This window comes from Coturnix japonica, chromosome 1 (genome assembly GCF_001577835.2).
Source record: "Coturnix japonica isolate 7356 chromosome 1, Coturnix japonica 2.1, whole genome shotgun sequence".
Lineage (NCBI taxonomy): Eukaryota > Metazoa > Chordata > Aves > Galliformes > Phasianidae > Coturnix > Coturnix japonica.
In genome coordinates, this window is record NC_029516.1 from 44,475,070 (window position 1) to 44,498,955 (window position 23,886).

The 23,886-nt window shown below is 40.6% G+C and overlaps 1 protein-coding gene across 5 annotated transcripts in view; it reads left to right on the forward strand.

Moving 5' to 3' along the window:
* Window positions 1–8,653: 8,653 nt before the first annotated feature.
* Window positions 8,654–23,886, forward strand: part of ATF7IP (activating transcription factor 7 interacting protein) — a 92,407-nt gene continuing 77,174 nt past the window's right edge. For 2 of the 5 annotated variants that reach the window (XM_032444379.1, XM_032444378.1), the window contains exon 1: window positions 18,095–18,202. In XM_032444379.1, coding sequence (XP_032300270.1) covers window positions 18,156–18,202 — 47 coding nt within the window. In that variant the 5' untranslated portion in view covers window positions 18,095–18,155. Of the gene's footprint in view, window positions 8,818–8,896; window positions 9,158–18,093; window positions 18,203–23,886 lie in introns of those variants that run through there. The other 3 variants (XM_015861874.2, XM_015861880.2, XM_032444380.1) reach the window with 3 other exon arrangements.

Sequence of the window (23,886 nt, forward strand, 5' to 3'; positions counted from 1 at the left end):
ATACACAATATTAGTACAAGGGCTGCTCCAGAAGTAATGACTCCTATTTTATTATGTCAGCCAATGATATCAGAGGGAGATGTTTGGTGATTGGCAGCAGAGGGGGAGTCTGACAAAATGGCATCTGATTTGGAAGCACATATGAAGCAAAGGTATGTCGTTGAACTCCTTTTATGAGGAAAAAAATTGCCTCCACAGTGATTGTTGCACTGACATTCATCAACACTTGCTGAACATTTATGGATGCTGGCACAGTGAGGGAATGGGTGGTGTATTGCAACAGTGGCAACAGCAACAGCAGGTCATCTCCACTGATGTAGGTTGTTATGTTACACAGGCTCTTGTTCGTCGCTAGTGAAAATGCACAGCTAATGGTGGTGACTGTTGGAAAAGAGCGTTTTGTAGCTGAGAATTTGCTCTATCACTATCAAGTAGTGCTATCGTGCTCTTTGTATCTGTTGGAGTTTTCATGGAAATCAATAGGAGGCTTTACTTCCAGAGCAACCCACATACATTTACAAGAGACACATCACTGAAGGCAGATCACAGAATCACAGAATCACAGAATGACCCAGGTTGGAAGGGACCTCAAGGATCATGTAGTTCCAAACCCCCTGCCTAGCAGGGCCACCAAACATACACCTTTACTAGATCAGGTTGCCCAGGGCCCTGTCCAACATGGTCTTGAACACCTCCAAGGACTGAACACCTCCAAGGATGGGGCATCCACAACCTCCCTGGGCATCCTGTTCCAGGACCTAACCACTCTCCTAGTAAAGAACTTCCCCCTAACATCCAACCTAAATCTTCCCTCCTTCAACTTAAAACCATTTCCCCTAGTCCTTCTATTGTCAGCCCTTTCAAAGAGTTTACTCCCCTCCTGGGAGTAAGTTCCCTTCAGGTATTGAAAGGCTGCAATGAGGTCACCCCGCAACCTTCTCTTCTCCAGGCTCAACAAACCCATTCCCTCAGCCTGTCCTCATAGGGGAGGTGCTCCAGCCCCCTGATCATTCTTCGTGGCCTCCTCTGGACCCTTTCTAAATCTCCATGTCTTTTTTTGTACTGAGGGCTCCACACCTGGACACAGTACTCCAGACGGCGGCTCACAAGAGCAGAGTAGAGAGGGACAATCACCTCCCTATCCCTGCTGACCACCCCTCTCCTGATGGAGCCCAGGATCCCATTTGCTTTCTGGGCTGCCAGAGCGCACTGCTGGCTCATGTTGAGTTTCTCATCTATCAGGGACCCCTAGGTCTTTCTTCTGCCGAGCTGCCTCTCAAGGACACTCTTCCCAGCCTGTACAGGTGCCTGGGGCTCTTCCGGCCCAAGTGCAAAACCTTGCACTTTGCCGTGTTGACCTCATTAGGTTTACCCGAGCCCAGCTTTCCAGTCTGTCAAGGTCCCTCTGAATGGCATCCGTTCCCTCCACCATATCAACTGCACCACTCAGCTTGGTTCATCAGCAAACTTGCTGAGGGTGCACTCCATTCCCTCATCGATGTCATTTAATAAAGATGTTAAAGAGCACCGTCCCAAGACAGACCCTTGAGGGACAACGCTCGTTACCGGCCTCCACCTGGACATAGAAGCCATTGATCACCACCCTCTGTCTGCGGCTTTCAACTAATTGCTTATCCATCTAGTTGTCCACCCATCTATATCGCCTTCCCTCCAATTTGGAGATGAGGATGTTTGATGGGGACCATGTCAAAGGCCTTGCTCAGGTCCAGGAAAATGACATCGGTCGGCCTTCCCTTCGTACCACCAACGCCGTCACTCCCACCAAGAAGGGCCAGCATGGCAGTTAGATTAACGCATGACCTTTCCCCTGGTGAAGCCATGCTGGCTGTCAGGATCACATGCTCGTTCTTTATGTGATCAAGCATGTTGTCCAGAGGATCTGTTCCAAAATCTTCCCAGGCACGGAGGTGAGACTCACCGGCCTGTAGTTCCCCGGGTCCTCCGTGCTCCCCTTCTTGTAAATGGGAGTGACGTGACCCTTCCTCCAATCATCCGGGACCTCGCCTGACAGCCATGACTTCTCAAATACGATGGAGAGTGGCTCGGCAACCACCTCATCCAGCTCCTTCAAGGACCCTTGGGATGCACGCCATCTGGCGCCCAATAGGACTTGTACTCACTTCAGTCTAAGGGAGGCACTTGTACTTGCTCTTACCCCTTTACAAGTGGGGTAGGGATTTACCTCTTGGTCCCCAATAGAGGCATGGGGCGTGCAAGACTTAGGGGACGTGAAAAAGACTAGAATCCTGGCCACCAGTTGAGAGACCAAGGTTGAAGCACCTCATTTCAGCACCTCAAAAGCTTTTCTCTTCATCTGTTGAAGCCAGTTTCGCCTTTTAAATTTACCAAAGTAAGGTGACGGTCCCACGGTTTTGGCCTTGTCCTCTTCGGCACAATGTAACCTTGTGAAGGTTTTTTTTTTTCTTATTGCTTTTCACGTTCCTCGCCAAGTTCAGTTCTTGCTGCGCCATTGGCTTTCCTGATCCACGTCTGGCAAGTCCCGACGGCATCCTGTATTCTTCCCAGGTGGACAACAGCCTTGTTTCCAGAACGCTTGTAAAACACCCCTTTCTCGCCCTCAGTTCTCATCAAGGCAGGTTCCTTGCTGAGCTAGCCGGTTTTCTACCTTCTCTTTGCCACTTTCTTATTCAGGGGAATTGGAGACTCTCTTGTGCTGCCAGGAGGCATCCTTGAAGAGCCAGCCAGCTCTCCTCAACGTCCCTTGTCTTTGAGGGCAGTGCGCCAGGGGATCTTGGGCCAGCATTCCATTGAGTAGCTTGAAGTCGCTCTTCTCAAAGTTCAGCGTCCTGGTCCTGCTCTTTGCCCAGGCCCCCAATCGCTTGAGTTACAACTCAACCAGGGCATGATCGCTGGAGCCCAGGCAGCCTCCAACCTTGACGCCTTTGATGATCTCCTCAGCGTTGGTGAGCAGCAGGTCCAGCAATGCTTGACTTCTGGTCAGTCTGTCCAATACCTGAACCAGAAAGATATCATCAATGGATTCCAAGAGCCTTCTGGAGCTCTTGGAGTTGGTTTTTCTGGAGTTGGTTTTTCCAACAAATGTCCGGATGGTTGAAGTCCCCCACCAGGACAAGAGCCCGTGAGCCAGACGCCTCACGCATCTGGAGCAAGAAGGCCTCATCAGCAGCCTCCCCTTGATCAGGTGGCCTGTAGTATACCCCTAATACCAGCTGACCTTTATTAGTCCCATCTCTAATCCTAACGCACAGGCTCTTAACCTGTTCTTGACTGCTTCTCATAGGGAGATCCTCACAGTTAATCCAATCTCTGACATAGAGAGCGACTCCCCCACCCTTCCTACCTCGCCTGTCTCTCCTAAATAGTCTATAGCCGTCGATGGCAGTATCCCAATTGTGGGAGTCATCCCACCATGTTTCTGTGATAGCAACAATGTCATAACTTTCAGAGTGCATCACAGTTTCCAGTTCCTCCTGCTTGTTACTCAGGCTCTGTGCATTAGTATAAAGGCACTTCAGCCAGGCTGTATGTCTCACCACCTTCATAAGGGGTCCAGGATCCACTAGAACAGCAGCATCCCCAGCATCCCCCTGCCCTACTCCCTCCCTTTGCACTCTGCCGTCATTGCCCATGGAGTTTGGTACAATCCCTCAAATGACCCGTTCAACCCCAGTAGCCCTTATTTTATCCCTTTCCCCCTTCGTTCCTAGTTTAAAGACCTGTCAATGAGTCCTGCTAATTCTTCAGCTAATACCCTCTTATCCCTCAGGGACAGGCTGCTTGCATCAGCAGTCATCATGCCAGGTGCAGTGTAGATTGCCCTATGGTCAAAAAAGCCGAAATTCTTGTGTCTGCACCAGCTTTTGAGCCATCTATTTAAGAGTTGGGTTTTTCGGATCCTCCCTGTACCTTTTCCTGACACCACGGGCATAGAAGAAAAGATCACCTGCACCCCGGCTCCTTCAAGTATTCGCCCCATTCCCTTGAAGTCTTTCTTGATGGACCTCAGGCTTTCCTTGCCAACTTCCTCGCTGCCAGCCTGAATTATTAAAAGTGGATAGTAATCTGAAGGCTGAATCAACCTAGAAATTTTCTTTGAAATGTCCCTGACCCGTGCCCCAGGAAGGCAGCACACTTCTCTGTGGGTAGGGTCGGGCCGGCATATAGGGCCTTCTGTTCCTTGCAGAAGGGAGTCACCTATGACAATCACCCTTCTGTCCTTATGGGTAGAAGCAGTCTTGAGGCTTGGGGACGACCGCTTCACCTGAGGCAACCTCATGGGTGAACCTGTCTCCACCCTCTCAACTAGTCCCCCCCTCAAGTTCCAGGGCCTCAAACCTGTTTCGCAGAGGCAGCTGGGGAGTCGGGGATGGTCGGGATGGGGGATGCCACTTCCGCCGAGCTCCTTCCTTCTCAACTCCCACTCCTCCTTCCTTCTCAAATTGCTGCTGGGGGGAAGAAAGGAGAGTGAGTGACAGTGCACCCAGGAGCCGTGTCGGTGCCATGCAGCAAAGAGAGCTGCAGCATCATTTGTTCCCTTCTTAGCATATTGTTAGTCCCTTATTCCTGTTTTCGTCTTTAAAAGGGGAAGCAGTGTCAGAAGTTGATGTGTAAATTTCTATCTTTGGCTGATAGTTTCTTCAACTCAGTGTCACTGAAAATGTAGGAGGACTTGGTGTATTAGCAGCCTACACCGGCTGTAGCTCTTTGTTTCATTTGTTTCAGATAACTTACAGTGAAAAGTAACCCAAGGGAAAATACCTTCAGTAATTTCACTGAAATATAGGAAAAAAATAATCCAGTATTTTAGTTACATTTACCATTTTTTCTGCTTATCAAGTTTATGACTTAAAAAAATCAGGAAATGTCTCATAGATTTATTCCTGTTTGCTGTGATTTAACATTCTGTATTAGAAAGAAATTTTACAAATGCATACATTTAAAATGTGTTTTAATAATCTTCTGTTTTTCCTCATCAGAAAGATATTAGGCAGTTCCTTCTTGAGTGAAATTTTAAGCCTTCCTGGTGAAATTCTTGTAATCCCAAGTTGTTAAATTAGAAACCATTTTACATTTTTAAAATATAAATTACAGATTATGTTCTCATATTTCTGTTAGAGAATTACTGGTGTTTCTTTTGCACTGCACAGGACCTGTATATAGCTAGAGAGATCTAAAACATTCTATTTGGTAATTACTATGCAAAAAATACTTATTAATAAAGTCAGATACAAAGAAAAGCTAATGCAATTTTCCAGTCTCAAAAGGCATCTATTTAGCAAGGTGACCTCTTACAATAAATATATTATCAAGCAATGATTTACGAAGAAAATATACAAATTAAACTACTTTTTGCTTTTCTGTGTTGCTAACCATTTCTTACAATCATATTTTTTCACTAATTTTCTATATTTGCTAAGTTCATTTTCATACTGAGAGCAAAAATTCTTTTGTGCACTGTTTTCTTTTTGTTTGTTAATGTTTTTTGTTTGGTTGGTTTGGTTTTTGGTTGTAAACTAAAGAATGTTGCTTGGAAGAGAGGAGGAAAAAACACTGACATTAAAACAAATGATCAGTACTTTTATATTTGGTATTCTTTTGCATTTCTGTAGAACTACTATGAAGCAGTAATAAACTAAACTACAATTTTCACAAACTAAAAGAAGAGTGGAAATAAGTATTTCCCTTTAAAACTAATTTTGATGCTGATTTTCTGTTAAACTGTCATCATTGGTAATCAACAATAAGTAATTCGGAGAAGAAATAACTAATTTTGTTTGCTTTTCTGTAGTTTGTCTTTCTGTAACTGTTATGAAGCGAACGAACTTACAATATTCTACTGATGTCATTAGCATTAAGCTGTTATGAAAAGATCACATTCTGTCTTTGTAAAAAATAATACATGCTAGGCACATTTGTAGATAGTTCTGTATAAAATGTTGAATGTATTTGTTTCCTGTTACTTTTCAAGTAAATGTTTAATTTACTAACAAATGACTTTTAAAAAACATCTTCTAAGTATCTGTAATACTGAGGACTAGTTCTTAAGAAGCAGCCATTGGTCTAATGGGTCTCGTAGAAAATTTCCCATGTGCTTAGCCGTGAAATTTCAACTGCATCTTTTATGTTTTTGTATTTCATTACTGAACTGGCTCTCCAGTCTTCCTTGAGATTTCTGTTTCTGTTCTCGTGAATGAAGTATAAACTCTTCAGAATTGAAAGAACAGCAGAATGTTTTAAGAATTCTAAACACACAGCTTGTCAGCAGTCTAGACACTGGGGATAATCACAATCAGCAGCACTCTCTTTTCTGTTACTAGTCAACTGCTCCACTTAGTTGCTCATTGAACTACATCTATGACCACATGGAGACACATATGATGCCTGATAAATAAAATATTTGAAGGCACTCAGATTTTCAGTACTATCTTTTCCTCTGAGATCCAAGAAAGATTTTTTGAATTGTTCATTTCTTGGTATTTTTCTACATTTCCTATTTATCTGTGAGAAATAAGTAAATAAAGCTAATAGCAGCTAATTCATACGTAACTGTATAGTTGATGAGCAGTACATTCTTTAGGGTGACAAGTCCTCCTCCCTCATTCCATCTCCAGATTAAAAGAATGCACTGTAGTAACTGAAACACTCTAAGGGCTTCCAAACTGGACTAGAATACCACCAATAGTGATCTGGGAACATTAATAATACTAAGTCTTCTGAAAATGTGTATCTTTTAGCCTTCATTCATTCCTACCAAAGCTTTCACTTCTGTTTGAGTCCTGGAGGATATATATGCATGGTCACTGATAAAGTCCTCGCCAGCAGAAAAATTTCAAGTAAAACAAAATGCATGGCTAGTAACTGCCTACTTCTGGCACCTTCTAGACTTTTCTTTCTGGAAAAAAAAAAAAAAAGGCTCTCTGACTGTATGCAAAAGAACATAAGACATAAGAAAAATCCAATTCTTTTTTCGAGACATTAAAGTTTTCCACTACAGCTCCATAAAACTAGTTGCAAGTGTTTACTGTTTCAGTGGTCCGCCATCCTGTTTTATGAGTTGCTGTACCAGTATCAGAGTAAAATGTACACACTTTAGTGGTTCAGGTTCCTGGTCTGGGGCACCTGCTTAAAGCACTATTGCATATGCATTTACAGAAGTTTATGGGCTCATACATACATTTTGTTCTTCCATCTTGGTAAGGTAAATGCAAGCACTTAGCAGGGAGGTCAGGCAAACCATGGGAGATGACAGCATCTTAAAACTCTACCACTCAATCTGTCAAATGCATCTAACAGAACTTGGGTAATGGCTGTGTTGTAAGTACTGTCTCATGACTTACAGGAACACTAAGCCTGATTAGTCATGTTGTTTTGTATGTGACTGACAAAAACTCACTTCAAATTGATTTTAGGTAGATATTTGAAACTTTCCAAGGAGGGAGATACATGTAATGGAATCATTGATCTTCCCTTGGAAAGGAGTGGGCACTGTCTGTGTTAAATCAATGTGAATACAGAACTCTTTGTTCAAGTACTGCCCATACTAAAGAAGAACGTCAGCCATTGATGTTATCTGATGAAACAAGTACAGGAAAAACCTTGGAAAACAGGCAATGGAAGAACTGTTGAGCTTGTTCTTAGGTGACTGTATGAGCGTAAAGAGAGTAAGGGGACCATTCCCCAAACTACCACCAAGGGTTGCATAAGACCCCTCAAGCAATGCACTGAAGGCCAGGAAAGCCAAAAGGGGACAGACCATCATGACTGCTTAGCTTTGTGAATATGTAGACAGTTGATGTTTCTTCTGTATTGGATAGGCAGAATACTCGAGAATTTAATGCAAAAATATGGTTAAGAAACTTGCATTATTGTGCTTGATTTGTGGAAACTTCCACTGGCACCTGGCCTGAATAAAAAGCAGCATCTCTCCTGAGTGTGTGGGAATTGGCTTATTGCACACTGGGTAATGAATCCACTTTTCAGACAACCATTTTTAGCATACTCTTGAGGCAGATATGTGAGGATACCATTTTTCAGTGTCTGTTTCATACGTTCAGTAGGAACAATGACAGTGGTAAGGCGTTAACAAAGAGGAAATGGAACACTGCATTGCAGTTAGTGGGTGACTAATACTTGAGCCTCCACACTAGATTAGCACAGGCAATCTGTAAGCAATTCTTAGGAAAACACTGAATGTTTGACTACATTCTCGTAGTAAAACATCTGAGGATATAGCCACCATTTTTTCTGCCAGAACTGAGGCGTGCCTTGAGAGACAGATGAGCTGTAGCCTCCAGCACTGTACAGCTCATGGCTGTCGGGGCAGGAAGCCAAGAGAAGGACGAAGGAGAGAGAGGGCAGGAGAAGGGGAAATGAGAAAAGGGAGGAAAGGTGAGCCCATTGCCGCGCCCATTGCCCTCCGCTTCACCACACCGCCCTCTGGCGGCAACGGCTGCAGGGCGCCCCGCGTTCCAGAGCGCGACGGCGAACAACCGCCCGCCACTACCCAGGGGGCGGAGCCACTCGCTCATTTAAATATATCGGAGGCTCATTTGCATGCGGCGAGGAAGAGCAGCCCCGGGATTGGCCGGCTCCGGGGCAGCCCCACTGCCGGCCTCTGAAGGGGCGGGGCCAACCGCGAGAGGGGAGGGGACACGAGGGCGATTTGCATAACGGCCGGCGCGTGCAGGGGAGGAGGCGGCGCTGGGTGCCGGGAGCGGGTTCCGAGTTTGAATCTACGGCGGCAGCGCGGAGGAGGCGGGAGCGGCGGCGGTTGTCGGGCGCTGAGGCGAGAGCTGCGCGGGCACGGCGGGTCAGGTACTGCGGGATCGCGAACAGCGGCGGGCGGCGTTCCGCGGCTGCCGGGCAGCGGCTGCGTTCTATGTGGAACGCTGCCCTGCGCGGCGGCGGTGGCGGCGGCAGTGCGCATGCTCCGGGGCTGCAGCTTTGCACACGCGCAGCGCCGCACACACAGCAGCGCAGCTACGCACACGCTGCATGGGAGCACGTGACTCAGCTCCAGTGCAGGCGGCGGCGCGCATGCGCGGTGCCGTTTTCGCCCAGAGGTGGCAGCAGGTGGGGAGCGTGGCGTGGGGACGTGCTCGTCTTCCTCCCTGACGCGTAGAGGACCCCGTACGGCAGCAGCTGCGGCTGACAGGTAGGTGTGGTGTGGCGCAGGGAGCACGTAGGCGCTGTGCAGGGTCCTGAAGGCGCAGGGTGCCCTGCAGCGCCAGGCGGGTGTTTGTGTGACCGTCGAAGGCTGAGGTGAGGTGTGGGCGCACCCTGCGCCTCGAGCGCACTGCTGGGTGCTGTAGGAGCTGGGATGAACTGCCTGTGTGGTGCTGCCTGCTGCTCATGGATTTCATATGAAGTGTGGCGGGTGCTGGGCCTGAGTGCTGTTCTGCGGGGGTTATGGGGACAGCAAGGAGAAAAATGCTTGTGATTTGTGTGCAGTAACATGCTGGTGGGACTTAAGATGGAAGTTCCTGAAGCTTGTGGGCTTATGCGCTAAGCAGAAGGAAGAAAAGGCCTGGTTGTGCCTTAATGGCCTGTTGGCATGTGAGGCTGACACAGAGGCATGCGTCAAATGTAACAAGGGATGCATCAGTAGGGTATTCTTAGAGAGGAGGCGCGTGCATACTTGTAATGTTCTTTAGAAACAAAAATATTGAAATCAAATTGATAGTTGAGCGCTACGTTCTAATTTTGATGTAACATGAGGGCCTGTCAAAGGTGAAGCATTCTTGATCTCTTAAATTTTTGACAGCTATCAGTGGAAATGTCTGCATGACAATGTTCTGTTACCTAACGTGTATGTTGTAATAACTCTAGATGTTGTAATGACAGTGTGACCATTATCACAAATAGGGTTTTTGGATGAAAAAATTAGGTGGAATTGTTAGGGGAAGAGATGGGCACTGCCCAGCTCAAATGTTTTTGGCAATAAGCATTGAGATTAAAATGGCAGCTCTTGCGCAATCACAGACAAATAACGCTTTGTACGTCTGGCTGTCTTACCAAACAAGGTTTCTGCATAGCAGGGCTTAATAGCACACTCTTGTTTGATGCATGTCCCAGACCAGGCAAGTATATAAGATCATTACCAAAAAAAAATCATTGGGATTTGCATCTGTAAGATCAGAATACTGTACTAGCACACTGTTTGGCTTTCACTTACAAGTTTGAATATATTTTAGGACATCATCTAGTATACTTCTTTTTTCCTAGTTACACTTATTACCATTACTAATTTTGTATGAGCTCTGAAAAGCATGGTTAGTATCTAAGTCTGAAATTGAAAAATTCATATATGAACTTTCTATATGGGTGAGTTTACATGAAAGTAAAAAACATGTATGATCTTCTGATTAGTTACTGTTTCCTGCAGTGCCAGGAGAAGTTATGAAGGAGAGTATTACTATGAACATTAAGAATTCTTTAGGTGAATTAGGGGGAAATGCACAGAGAATGCTACTTTTTGCTGTGTGGTCATGGGTAGGTAGTTTCTCACTTTTTAGACCACTGAACTGGGACTAGTAGTGGTTGCCTGAAGTAGCATAAAATGAATTCCCTAATGGTTATGTGGGGACTTATACAATTCATGAATAATGGCAATTAAGCCCGCTATTTATTCCTCATATTTGGTGACTTTATTACTATTCTATGTACTTGACGAATACCAAATCAAGTTCTTATGCACATATAATGCAGAAAAAAATGTTGTTTTTCATTCTGGATAGCAGTAGACTTTTGTAATTAATAACTGAATAAATATAGAGAATCTTTTTGTTACTGTTTATAATTAACTACTCATCGTGTGTTCTTTTCAAAGAATCCTGATCTTCATGTTCTCATTATTCTATTTGTAGCTTAGTAGTCTTACTGCATTCTCAGAGCTAAAGCTTTTTTATCAGTTGCAACCTTGCCACCAAGTGAAGCAGTGCTGAACTGATGTTCTCGTGATAATGTGGCACAGTTCTGTATTTTGCTGCATGAATTAATTTGACAAGATTATCTTGGCTGTTGTGGGGACTTGAAACTCATCATACTTAACAGAATTGATTCATAGTAGGATACAGTATTACATAGATCAACTAAAACAGTCATTCTGATGCTGTTTTAGGGACCTTATAAATCTTATTTCCCATCCGTTACAAAATCTGTTCAGTAAGATCCTAATCCCAGTAGACATGCATATGTTCCACATTTTGTGTTCGCTCACACATGCAGAACCTCAGCATCAGTTGTATGATGTTTTGTGGGTTGCTGGTTTTTTTTTTCCTATAGAAGGTCTTCTGATTATGCTTCCAGAATTTGGGATGCAAGGACTGGCAGCGTGGTCTCATACAGGCAAACGCTTTACCCCTCAATTGGGGAAGGTGATCTTGCTAGCCAAAAGCCTGAACAACATAGAAATAAAAATAATTTAAAATGTTCTTTTTGCAGGACATGAAGCTAACAGTTAAAAATAATAAGCAACTTTTAAAACCTTGTTTTAGTAATTATTTTCTTATTATTAACTAGAATAAAAACTAACTGTGCTTGACTGATTTTTGGGAGATGTGCTTTTTACCATAATGTAGAAGGCCTGTTTAGGCTGAAAAGTAGTAGATGACTAAACCAGATGTTATATTTTCCTTCCAAAATAAGACAACATAAATTTTCTTAAATCTAGATTTTTTTTAATAGTAAAAATATTAATTAGGCATACCTGTGATTACTGACAGGAATTTTAACTCTGCCAGAAATCTCAGTTATTTATGGAATGTAGGCAGTAAAGCTAAAATACACTTGATTAATATGTTATTATTTGGTAGTCTGTGGGAATGCATTTTTGTCATTTGATCTCCGCTTAGTATTTGTCTGCAATGTTACATGTCTGTATTGTGAGCGTATTTGGGAACTTACTTTAGTGATACAGATGTCAGTTACAATTTTTTGAAGTAATATTAGATAAGGACAATGAGTTGCAGATCATAAAATGATGAAGGTTGGTGATTTTTATTTTTGTTTTTCCAATACATTTTTATATAATGTTTTGCTTTTAAATAGTGTTTCTTGGTTACAACTGTGGCTGTGCTGTTGACTTCTGTATGTCATATCACTGTGAGAGACACGTATACAGCAGTTAAAAACTGGTCAATACAAATGGCACTTTCACAGTTGTAAGTCAGGAGTTTTATTTATTCTTATCTCGCTGTGTCCTGTGGTATGTGGGGAAAAAAAAAATGCTGTCCTGTTTTCCCTGAAAAAGCAACATTTGAAGCTGCAGTGACTTACTTCACTCTCCATTTGGTTTTCAGATAGAATGTGGGATGTTTTTCGTTGTTTTTTTTATTATTATTTTTTTAAATCCTGATTTATTTCTTTTCTGACAGCTTGTTAAGACGCAGAGATTGCTTTAGAAGAAAACGTATCTCTGTGTGCAACTAGTTTGTGTTAAACTGGACAGTTCTGGGGTGTCTCATCTCTAAATAAAGTTTAGAAGAGAATTGCATAATATATTGTATTTTCAATTTCTGCAGTTCTATCTTGTTTTGGTTGTTACAGCCTGGTGGCTGATCCCAAGGGGAGGTAACTGTAGTGGTTTAGTTTTAGGTTTCTCTGTTGTGACAATTTTAGCCAACCTTAGAGATTTGTGTACCTTTTCAATGGTAAAATTTTCTGCAACTCGAAAAAGTCTTCGTTTTCGTTTAGAGATTTTTCATGTTGTGATAACAATATGCGTAGGTGTTTTGCTTTTCTTACTCGTTTGCATTTTGTTTGTTTGTTTGTTTTTTCCCCTCTCCATCCATTTCTGTAGCAACAGGAGTCAAGAAATCCTTGACTTTGTGGGGGATGTTTCAGTCTTTGGAGGTATTTAGGTATTCAAGCTCATTTTGTTTTGCAGATCAGAATTTAAAATTTGAGTGTGATCAATTTCAGAGATAATAAAGTCCTGATACAGAAACTGTATCTTCAGAGTACATGAATTTCTTTTAGATTGGTATGGATAGAACTAGATCAATGTATTCTGTTTCTTTTCCAGGTACAAACAATGATATTGTGACTCAGAAATATAAATCTAGTTTCGTTTTTACTTCAGTTGCATATTCTGGCGTTAGTTAATGTTGTTTTTTAATTTCTGTTAAATTGTTTTGTTTCGTTTGTGTACATAGAGTAAAACTGTGACATCCATGAACAGTAGAATTGCAACTACGTTTGAGCTTTATGTGGCTTTTTTTGTTGCTGTTGTTTTAATTTGAGGTCATGTTTGACACAATTAAAAAACAGAATGTTAGTGAAAAATAAATGTTCCACAAAGTTTTTCAAAGTGCATAAGGAACGTCAAATAAGGTTGTTAAATGATACTTGTGATATGCCACTAATAAGAACAAGATGTTAAAACCTTTAATTTTAAGTATAAAATAGCAGGCAGTGCATGACAGAAAGTATTTTGGTTGCGTTACAGCCTCTCAAAGTTCAGAATCCTGTGCACTTCTACTATGGTAGTTCTGGTTTACATGATCATTGTCTATCAGTTGATCTGTTCTCAAAAAATTGTGAAAGACTCAGAGAGTCTCAAAGACAATTCCTGAAAATGCTGTGCAAATAGGCAGCAGGGCTTTGGAGAGGCTGTTGTTCTCCCCTGAGAGGAGAGGGAACATGGAGAACCTCACAGTACTGCATTGTTTTGGTGGGGCTGCTAGCTGGTCAGTCTGGACTGTAGGAATGTCAGTCAGAGCAGTATGAGGCCATCACGTTAGTGTATGGTTTCAGGTTGCGTGGTGTGGTATAGCCCCAGTGATAACCTGGGGTTGCTGACACAAGGTGACAAGGCTGTTCATAAATCTGCAGGAAATGTAGTTTTGTTGTTCCTAGCTCATTGCCTACTCCGGAACCACTGATGTATACTTTTACAATTGTCAATGTATTCAACAGCAAGTATCTCTCTCCTATTCCACATTTTTTTTTCAGTAATGGTTCCCTGGTGTTGTAGCTGAAGGTGTATTAGTAACCATGTAGTATTAAATACAAACAACTGAGGGTCAGGTATGTTAGCTTCCATTACGTCACTCCAGAGCAATTTTGAAACATTGTGTGTTTGTATAAAAGCCCTTTATGTTCCTTTGTGATTTAGAAGTAACTTAAAAAACAAATGAAAAATAAAGAACATGGTGGCTAGATTTAAGATGTTTGATTTTGAGCTGTGCATATTGCATATGAGTAAAAACTGTATTTCTGAGTTATCAGCTCTTAGAAGACCTTAATTTTGATGTTTGTTCCTGGAAGAAATTATTGAATTAGATGGCTGTCTGCAAAATAATTTTAAGTAGTTTTCTCATTAAGACACTTAGGTGATATAATGCAGTGTATTTGGAATGTGTAATCTACAGATTTTACGTACAGAAAAAATATTTTTCTGGATCCAGTTTCTGGAAATAATTTTAATGCACATACTTAAATAGTATATGGATGCAGGTATTTAATCTAGCTGTTAAAATAATCTGTATATTTGTAAGGTTTTGTCACCTTGTCGTGTGCATTAGTTTCAATCTCGCTATTCTGTAAGAAAATGTTCAATTAAAAAAAATTAAATAAGACTCCTGGTGTGACAGATAGATCTTTCCATGATTGTCTCTAACCTGAACTTGTAGGAACAGCTCATAACTTTGACTTCCCTTGATTACAGTGTTCGTTGTCTGAGGCTCATCGTGGGCTTATCCCCACTTCCCTCATAGCTCAGATTTTACCTAACGTAATGATATTCTAGCTCACTTTAATCTAACAAGTTCTTGCAGTCCTATAAGTGAGTTGTTTCTTCAAGTTAGGCTAATGTCCCACGTGAGTATAGGAATAAAGGATGTTTTTTGTAAGTGATCTATTGAAACTTTAAATCAAATTTATACAAACGTTAGTATGTACTCATGATTTCATCAATAATTGCTTTGTTTACTTAATTTTACTAAACATACTGCTCAAAAGAAGGGAGTAGGTGAGAACTGAGTCTTTTGATCACACAACTGGAGATGATACACAATAGACCGATCTTTAAATGTACAACAAGCAAAAAATAATGATATATGCTTTGGTTGTTTTTTACTGATGCTGCAGTGACTTAAAACCCTGGAGAGGGGGGAAAAAAAAAAAAAAAAAAAAAGGGGATAAATTGAAAATTCTGCCTCCTCTGGATTCCTTAGGCTAGAAACCAAAATTGTACCACAGTGAGCCAGCTGTGAGAGGGCAGAGTTAAGGTTATTGGGAAGTTTGGTTTTGTATGTAAGCAAAATCTAGGCATATGAGGTTAGTCAAGTTTAAATTCAATTTTGAATACTTCTGAAAGTGCTTGCTTTTATTTATTTGCTTCTGAATTTTGGAGGATCCAAATACATGCTAACCAAGGTAGCAATGAAAAAATTGCATTGCCATGCTAATACAGTAGTTCAACATTATTATGGGTTCACTTTAATGGTTTATGGACCAAAGTATTTGCAGATGCGTTATTTAAATTCCAATTCTGTGTTCAATTAAGCATCTGGTTTTATGTTGATATTTAATTAATTTTAAATTATTAACACAGTTGTGCAATTGGAAGTAAAGTCTGAGTATGCTCCTATGGTTTCTTAGCACTCAGATGGATTTTTTTGAGACTAGGTGTCTGTATTAACACGTCATCCCCCCTGTGTTCATGAAGCTTTGTGATTAGGTGACTTACTGCTGCAGACAGAGTGTGGTATTGTTTCTATTCTGTCTGGGTCACTAGAAGTGATCTCTTATTTTTCATTATTAGTTTTATTTAAACCAAGTCATTATGCCCATTCAAACCTATTTAACTTACAGAGTTTTCATCTGCAGAGCTCTAAGACCAAATGCTAGAGAATGCGATATTGTACAAGTGCAGTTCTTGGGTTCCAGATGGAAACATTTCAGGTTTACATTCAACATCTAGGACTGCAGATCAGATTTCAAGTTTTGATGTAGTGTTTTTGTAGGTGAGGTAAATACAGATTTCCATTTAAAATATTGTTACTATAGAAATAAAAATGAATGCTTACGTACAGATGGAATAGCAAATTTGAGTTAAAGGATGTTGCAAGCTACTGTAATTCCCTGTAAGCTTGAGGTATTTTATATGTGAAGCTTAATTTTAGGCAACATGGAGTTATATGTGGTTATTCAAATACATTTCTTTTGAATTAGTCGCAAAGTTACTTCGATGTAATAGATCTTCACAAAGAAAAGCTTTGGTGTAGTGGGTAATCTTCAAACATCTCACATATACTGAAATAATTATTTACTCTTCAAATATTTGCCTACGAGACTTGTCTTTTGTGCATTTGAACTTCAAGCGTGCTTTGTTTAATGCTTTGGACTATAATAATTTACGTAGTTGTTGATTACACGTGTATGACTGTTCTTTCCCTTGTTTTGCAGACTGCTTTTTGCCTTGTTCTTGTATTAGGCGAGTAGTGCATTTAAACATTTTAAATTTCCAGTACTAGTGTTGATGAGTACACCAAACATCTCTGCTGACAGAAATAATCAGTCCTGAAATAACCAACTACAACTGGCGACAGATATGTGCTGTTACGTAAGTTTAGATATTTTCATACAAGAATGGATGGAGGGCATGTTCTGCTTCTTTGGTAAAGGTTAGGAATAATTCAGTGCTAATTTCTTTCAAAATAGCTCTGTCTGTTCTTGCAGTTATTTAAAAATAGCTGTGTTTGGATTTTCTAGACGAGTTACATGATGAAGCAATGCAGATATGGCAGTGCTCCTTCCAGATCTCGTGCACTATTGCTTGGATGAGAGCAGATCATAGAATCATTGGTCTTTTCCAGTCTGAGCGATTCTTAAAGATCATAGAGTCCATCCATGACCTAACCATACTACCCGAACTAACAACCCTCCACTAAATCGTCTCCCTGAGCACCACACCCAAACAGTTTTTAAACACATCCAGGGATGGTGACAGCCACCTCCCTGGGGAGCCCATTGCAGTGCTTAACAACCCTTTCGGTAATCTAAACTTACCTTGGCACAACTTGAGGCCATTTCCCCTCATCCTGTCACCAGTGAGAGGAGACCAACCCTGCTCTCACTGTAAGCACCTTTCAGATATTGGAAGGGAGCAATAAGGTCTCCTCTCAACCTCGTTTTCCCCAGACTAAACAGCCCCGGTTATTATTGGTGCTAATGAACAGATCTTAACGGGGAACTTGTGTCCTATTCTACTTATGTGAAAGCTGTGTATTTGTCTAACGTTCCCCTGCCTGTAACCCCTCCCTCACTTCACCGCTTCTCCCTCCCCTGAATTTCCAAATCTGCTTGATCTCCAGGAGCAAACTTAAAAACCAAAACAATAGCAGCATGAACAAAATTACTGAAAGGATTCTAGATGGTTCTGGAAGAAAAAAAAAATAATCTGTAACAGTGATGCAATACATTATGTAAGACTTAAGTATGTGAATTCTGGGCTTTACTGAAGTTCTTTGGTGTTCCTGACTTGTGGTTTGGTGTTTTTCTTTGTTTGTTTTGTTAGCAGCTTCCTCATTTCTACCTTCATTTTTCCCCACCCCCCAACTAAAGCTGTTTTATTGATTAACTAATGTTTCAAAAGAGCCACTACTGTAAAAAGGTACAGATACTTTTGTTTGTTTGTTTTTATAAGAGAAAAAAAAAAAGGCTGATCTTCAAAATTAATCCCTAATACTTGTCAGGTCTAGCCATGATTTGGCTCTGTCTATGGCTGTTAATGTGTGACATGGATTCTGAACTGCCCGGAGTAAGGGAGAATTTGGAGTATGTGATACAAATTCTGGATTGCAGACCTAGCAATGCTGCGTCTTTCAACATCCAGCGGGTCTTTGTTTATTTTTGCTTTCTTTTTGCAGCTACTCAGAACACCACTGGTAATGTTGCAGCCATGCATTAACCATTTTCTGCCTAAGAAACCTTTTATCTGGCCCCCCTCTGCCTGTGCAGTTTGTTGCAGTGTAGTGAAGAGGGAGGTGCTCTGCTGTGTAAAAGCTTTATCCACTGCTGAGTTGTCACTGAATGGCTGGTCTTGAGTGCACATCGCAGCCATCTTAATCACATTTTCAGTGCAGCTCAGACAGTGCAGTTTCAAAATGGCTGACAAAGTGTTCATTGCAGCAGTTTAGCTTGATTGTATGCAAATGAGCAGAGCTGATGGCATCACATGCTTCAGACCTTGGAGGTAAGCGCCAGTTCTGCTTTGCTGAGAAGCAATTCTATCATTTTGGCTGAATGAAATTTGGAATTTTAACCTGGAAAAGTGTGATTTTTTTTTTTCTTTTTTTTTCTTTTTTCCTTGTCAGTAGGAGGGTGGTTGTCATGTTGTTGCTTTACCCCTCTCATTGAATTAGTTCATAGATCTCTTATCTTTTCTCAGTTACAGGGTAGATGGGGTGGGGTTGAAGAGGTCAAAGGTCACACATATATCTTGCTTAACAAGTGATTTAATTGTGGTTCGCTTCCTTACCAGGCCAGAAAGAGCTCTTACTTCATGCTACTCATTTTTCAAAATCTTGCCACGTTTTATATTTTCATCTTATATTTATTTTATATTTTATACTTATTATATTTATTTTATAAAATAAACTCTTTATCAAGTAGCTAGATTTACATTTGATACTGTATTTTCAACAAGTTAATTTTTTCCAATGTTAAATTAAAATTTCAAAACCTGCATAAACACATTGGAATAGCAATAATTATGTAAATATTAACTATTTTGCAGGTAACAGTTAGTTATTAGTCAAGAATAAGAGCTGTATAAATCTTGCAGAACTGCTACAAATAATAAAGTGAAAGATATAGAGTAAATTGTTCTTTTCTTATATGAAATCTGAGTTTCAGAGTTCCAGTGGCTTCTTATGACCTGGGTGTTTTCTGCATGTTACTCATTGAAGGTCGCCTGGGTATCTGTCATGCTGAAACTTAATTAAATGTAGGTGATAGGTGTTGGTGTCCAAGACCATGAAAACAGGAGAAAAGCAGTGTTCAGATTGAAAGAGTAAGAGAAAGGAGATACTTTTCCACATTAGTAATTTATTATCTTGTTTGCATCGGACTAAATTACCTAATTAAGGTTTTCATGGGGTCTTAAGCTATATGTGAGTTAATTTTGTAGTAATTAAATAGGAAGTTACTTGAAGTTCTCATGAGAGATCTCAGAAGTAGCAGAAGAGCTGAGTAATTCATCAGTATTTATGAGTGACTACATAGTATTTTTCTTGTCTGAAGGTGAACTTAATGCAAAAATTGTGAAAGTCCATATTAAATGCTTAAAAAAGTTTATTCCTTCAATATTTTTGCATGTTGATTCATGTTTTTTTGTTTGTTTGTTTCTTTTTACATGTCTTGTTACAAAGTACTTTGTGGTTAAATTAGTTCTGAAATATCTGTTTACATAAATGATCTTCTAATGTTATTGGCAATGTACCATTTTGAAAATAATGAAGTATTTTGAGCAAATGGTGCATGTCAGGTTCTCAGGAGACATTGCTGCATGCTTACCTTTGTATCTAATACAAGAACAGAAAGTGATTTTTTTCACAAAAATCACTAAAACACAGGAATTTAAGGGTGGATTGATTCTTGACTTCAACTAACTGTAAACTTCGTAAATCTAGTTCCTGTAAGAGATTCCTGCTTTAGAATAACAGGTAAGTGATAGCAATAACACCTACGTGTGATTGCAGTTGAAGCTGACAGGTAGTCCTATTACTTGTTTTTATTACTCATACAATTCTTTTCGGTCATTCTTGACTTAAATGTTTATAGTGGCCTTTCTTGATTGGATAAGGTAGTTAAAGACACAGAAATAATTTGGGCATGTCGGAATGTCTTGAGAATTTGGTCAGTAAGGCCTATTTAAATCTAGCTAAAATGTGCCTTATTTATAATAAATGCATGCTAGTAGTGTAACAAGACTTCCATCTTCCCATCTCCCAGAGAGTCTCTGATTTCCTGTAAGATAATGACTCATGTCATCCTGACCCCATCTTACAAAAGATTGCTGAGGTTTCTGTTTGTGTAGTTTTAGCTGTTAATTGTTTCCAGTTAATTCCAGATGTTAATAACTCATTCTTTGAAACAAAAAGAAGGAATCCATTCTTTATGATAACTGAATTGCTACTTTGTAAACACTGAAAAGGATATTTTGTCTCAAACATGCTTTATTGCATGTATACGTGAAAATTGTCAAGAAATATTGACTCTGTTTTCTGCTGTTTTGTTAACCCCTCTTTTAGAGGAACACAAAAAGGGAAGGTGGCGTCTTTTTTTGGACTTTTGTTGTAAGGATTGGTTTTTAACATGTGTTAGGCTTTGGTACAGCAGTGTATATTCACATCAGCTCTCTCATGCAGTTCTTTTTGTGCCTTTATTTTTTTATTTTATTTTTTTAAATTTTTTTGGTGTTTTATGTCAGCTTTATGTCAGTTAAGTAAGTTAACTTCCATTTTACAAACAAAGCAAAATGGACAGAGATTACCAGGGTTTAGAGGAACACCTTGTCTCCACAGTGTTTGCCAATTCCTTTGATCTTTGGTTTACTTTATAGCAGGACATTAAAAAGTGTTATCATTTTTGGAGTTGCTGTAGGAAATAACTGGTTCAGAAGGGAGCTATGGAGTGTTTTGTAGTTGGGTGGGTTGGGTTTTTTTCCTTCAGTGAAATGGACATTGGAATGCATGCAATATGTTAGGTCCTGAAATCAATGTTAACATGGAACTTCTGTTTTCAGATGTTTTGAGTAGACAGTAATACTGGTAGCTGAAAAGATTACTCTTTTTCCCTTCCTCCCACATTTTCAGTATTTTTATTTGTTCTTTCATAGTTGAAATACATTGATTACCTAAATGGAAGCACGGCACTCTAATGGATGCAAACAGATGCTTTTATTAAATACATAAATTAGATGTGCATTACTTGAATTAAAAGTAGTTGTGTATAATGAATTATCAACTTCAACTTCATTCTTAATGTGATATTAATGCATTGTCAGACTGGGCTCTGTGTTCTTGTTTGCATTTTCTTCACTTCTGAGAGCTGCTGCATTCTGGAATGATTAGTTTTGTACTGCTGATAGGTAAGCTTGAAGGGTAGGCCTCCAGAAGCAAAGAGGTCTCTAATGGGTTCACAGTACTGTGTCTGTGTGAATTTCTAAGAGAAAAATACCCAACAATAATTCACTCTGAGGGAGTCAATAGATTCTTATTTTTTTCTTTCTTTTTGAAAGGTGCATTTAAAAGAGCTCCTCTACTTTTTGCTTGTTCTTCATTGAAGTGCTCATTATATTTGTTCATTACTAAATTGTAAATGACTAGAAACATTCTAGCATGGCTTGATTATTTTTATGTTCCTTTTAAAACTAAGAATTGTCTCAATTTGCACAGCTGCATCTTCTATTTCAGAAGATTCATTGGGAGCAAGCAATTTCAGGCAGGATTCAAAACAAACTGGAGTGGATTGCTCAATACTCTTTAATCCATGCAAATAATTTTCAAGCAGCTGATTTGATTGGGAATAGTAAAATTAAATGGTTATGAAGCACTTAAAACTGGTTTGAATCTTGAATATTTAATCAAATTGCAATTTTTTTTAAACAGTTACATTTTTTTTCCTTAGCTGCAAACTTTACAAAGGTTTTATCAAGAATATGATATTCTCAAAGGAGTTACCAGTAAAGCAAGTTAATATTTTTTTCCTGTGTTTTCTTGATTTGTAGGTTTATGTCCATTTATTTATTTATTTATTTTCAGTATTTGTTCACTAAATAAATTCATTATGTCACTTTCAAATGACCAAAACATTAACATAAACATAGATACAAGTGTGTGTGTGTGTGTGTGTGTGTATGTGTATTTGGTAAGGAGTCAATCAGCATTTTGCCTCTCTAAAAGAAATGGAGCGCAACTTTTTTTCTGTGGTGCTATCTAAGCTTACTTGTTTTGAGTGCTTTCTTGCGTCTCCTTTTCTATAGTAAAGAGCAGATACAAGAAGCATTTGTTCTGTCTTTCCTAGAATTGTAGAATCATAGAATGACCAAAGTTGGAAAAGCCCTCTAAGATCATCCAGTCCAGCCATCCATCTATCACCAATCTAAACCATTCCCACTTAAACCATACCCCTCTGTACAAAATCTTAATGTTTCTTGAATGCCACCAGTTACAGTGACTCCACCACGTCTCTTGGCAGCCCGTTCCAGTGCATGACCATTTTCTCAGAGAAGCATTTCCTAACATACAACCTGAATCTCCCCTGGCGCAATTTGAGGTCATTCCCTGTGGTTGTATCACTAGTTATATGAGAAAAGAGACTGACTCCCACCTCACTGTTCCTCCCTTCAGGTAGCTGAGAGCAGTAATGTCACCCTGACCCTCCTCCAGACTGAACAATCCCAGATCTCTCAGCCCCTCCTCCTAAGTCTTATGCTCTGGAATCCTTCTTGCCCTTCTCTGGACTTGCTACAGGGCCTTCATGTCCTTATGGTAGTGAGGAGCCCGGAACTGAACCCAGCATTCAAAGTGTTGCTTCACCAATGTCGAGTACAGTGGGACAGTCACTTCCCTGCTCCTGCTGGCAGTGCTGTTTCTGATACAAGCCAGAATGCCATTGGCCTTCTTGGCCACCTAGGCACACTGCTGGCTCATGTTCAGCCAAGCGCTGACCAATACTCCCAGGTCTCCCTGCCCCAGGTCTGTAGTGTTGCCTGGTGTTCTTGTGGCCAAAGACTCAGGACTTTGTCCTGTTGAACTTCATCCCATTGGCCTCAGCCCAGATATCCAGCCTGTCCATATCCCTTCACTGGGGCCTTCCTACCTTCAGGCAGACCAGCACTCCCTTCCAACTTGGTGTCATCTGCAAACTTATTGAGGGTGCACTCAGTGCCCTCATCAGGTCATCAATAAAGATACTGAACGGGGTGGGCCCCAGTACGGATGCCTGGGGAAAACCGCTCATGACCAATCATTAGCTAAATTTAAATCCATTTATTACCACTTGCTGGGCCCAGCCAGCCAGCCAGTTCTTTACCCAGCAAAGAGGGTACCTGTCCAAGCCATGTCTCTGGGAAACAGTGTCTGCAGCTTTGCTGAAGTCTGGGTAGACTACATCAACTGCCTTTCCCTCATCCACCAAGCAGGTCAATCACAGGAGATCAGTTTAGTTAAGCAGGTTCTATGTAGCATTGTATTTCCAACACATATCAGGGGAGTTTATATCCTCCAGGAGAACAGAGGCAGGTTATCACACAGCTTCTGCCAGCTGTTTGCAGAATGCCTCATCTGTCTCTTCATCCTGGTTAGGCGATCTATAACAGGCCTCCATCAGGATGTCTGCTTTGTTGGCTCTTCCCCTGATCCTTAACCATAGAGACTCTTAACTTACCATTCCCAGCCTCAAGCACTAACATAGAGAGCCATGTCACCACACACCTTTCCTGTCCCTTCTGAAGAGCTTACAGCCATCCATTGCAGCACTCCAGCCATGGGAGCAATCATATTTTCGTAACTGGGAGCTACTGAGCTTGTGGCTGTTACATTAATTATTTGCTATGTTTCATGCCCTGGAAAAAAGGGGGCACGACAGAGGGGAAGGGGTTGTTTAGAGCTGTATGGCTTTAAGGGCGCCCAGGGCCATGAGGTTTTCTCTGTGGTGGTGGTTTTTTTTCCATGTTTTATTTTTCTTTTGAGCTCTTGAAGACAGATTTCATCATGACTTATTTCTGAAACAAACTGCTGATGAAATGTTTATGCAAATTATTTTGTAGCAGATTTTTTTTGTACCTTTCTGTTCTGAGATAAATCAACTGTGACATTTAAAATTTGAGGGTATTTTCTACCATGTGTACCAATTGAAACCATATAGCTAATA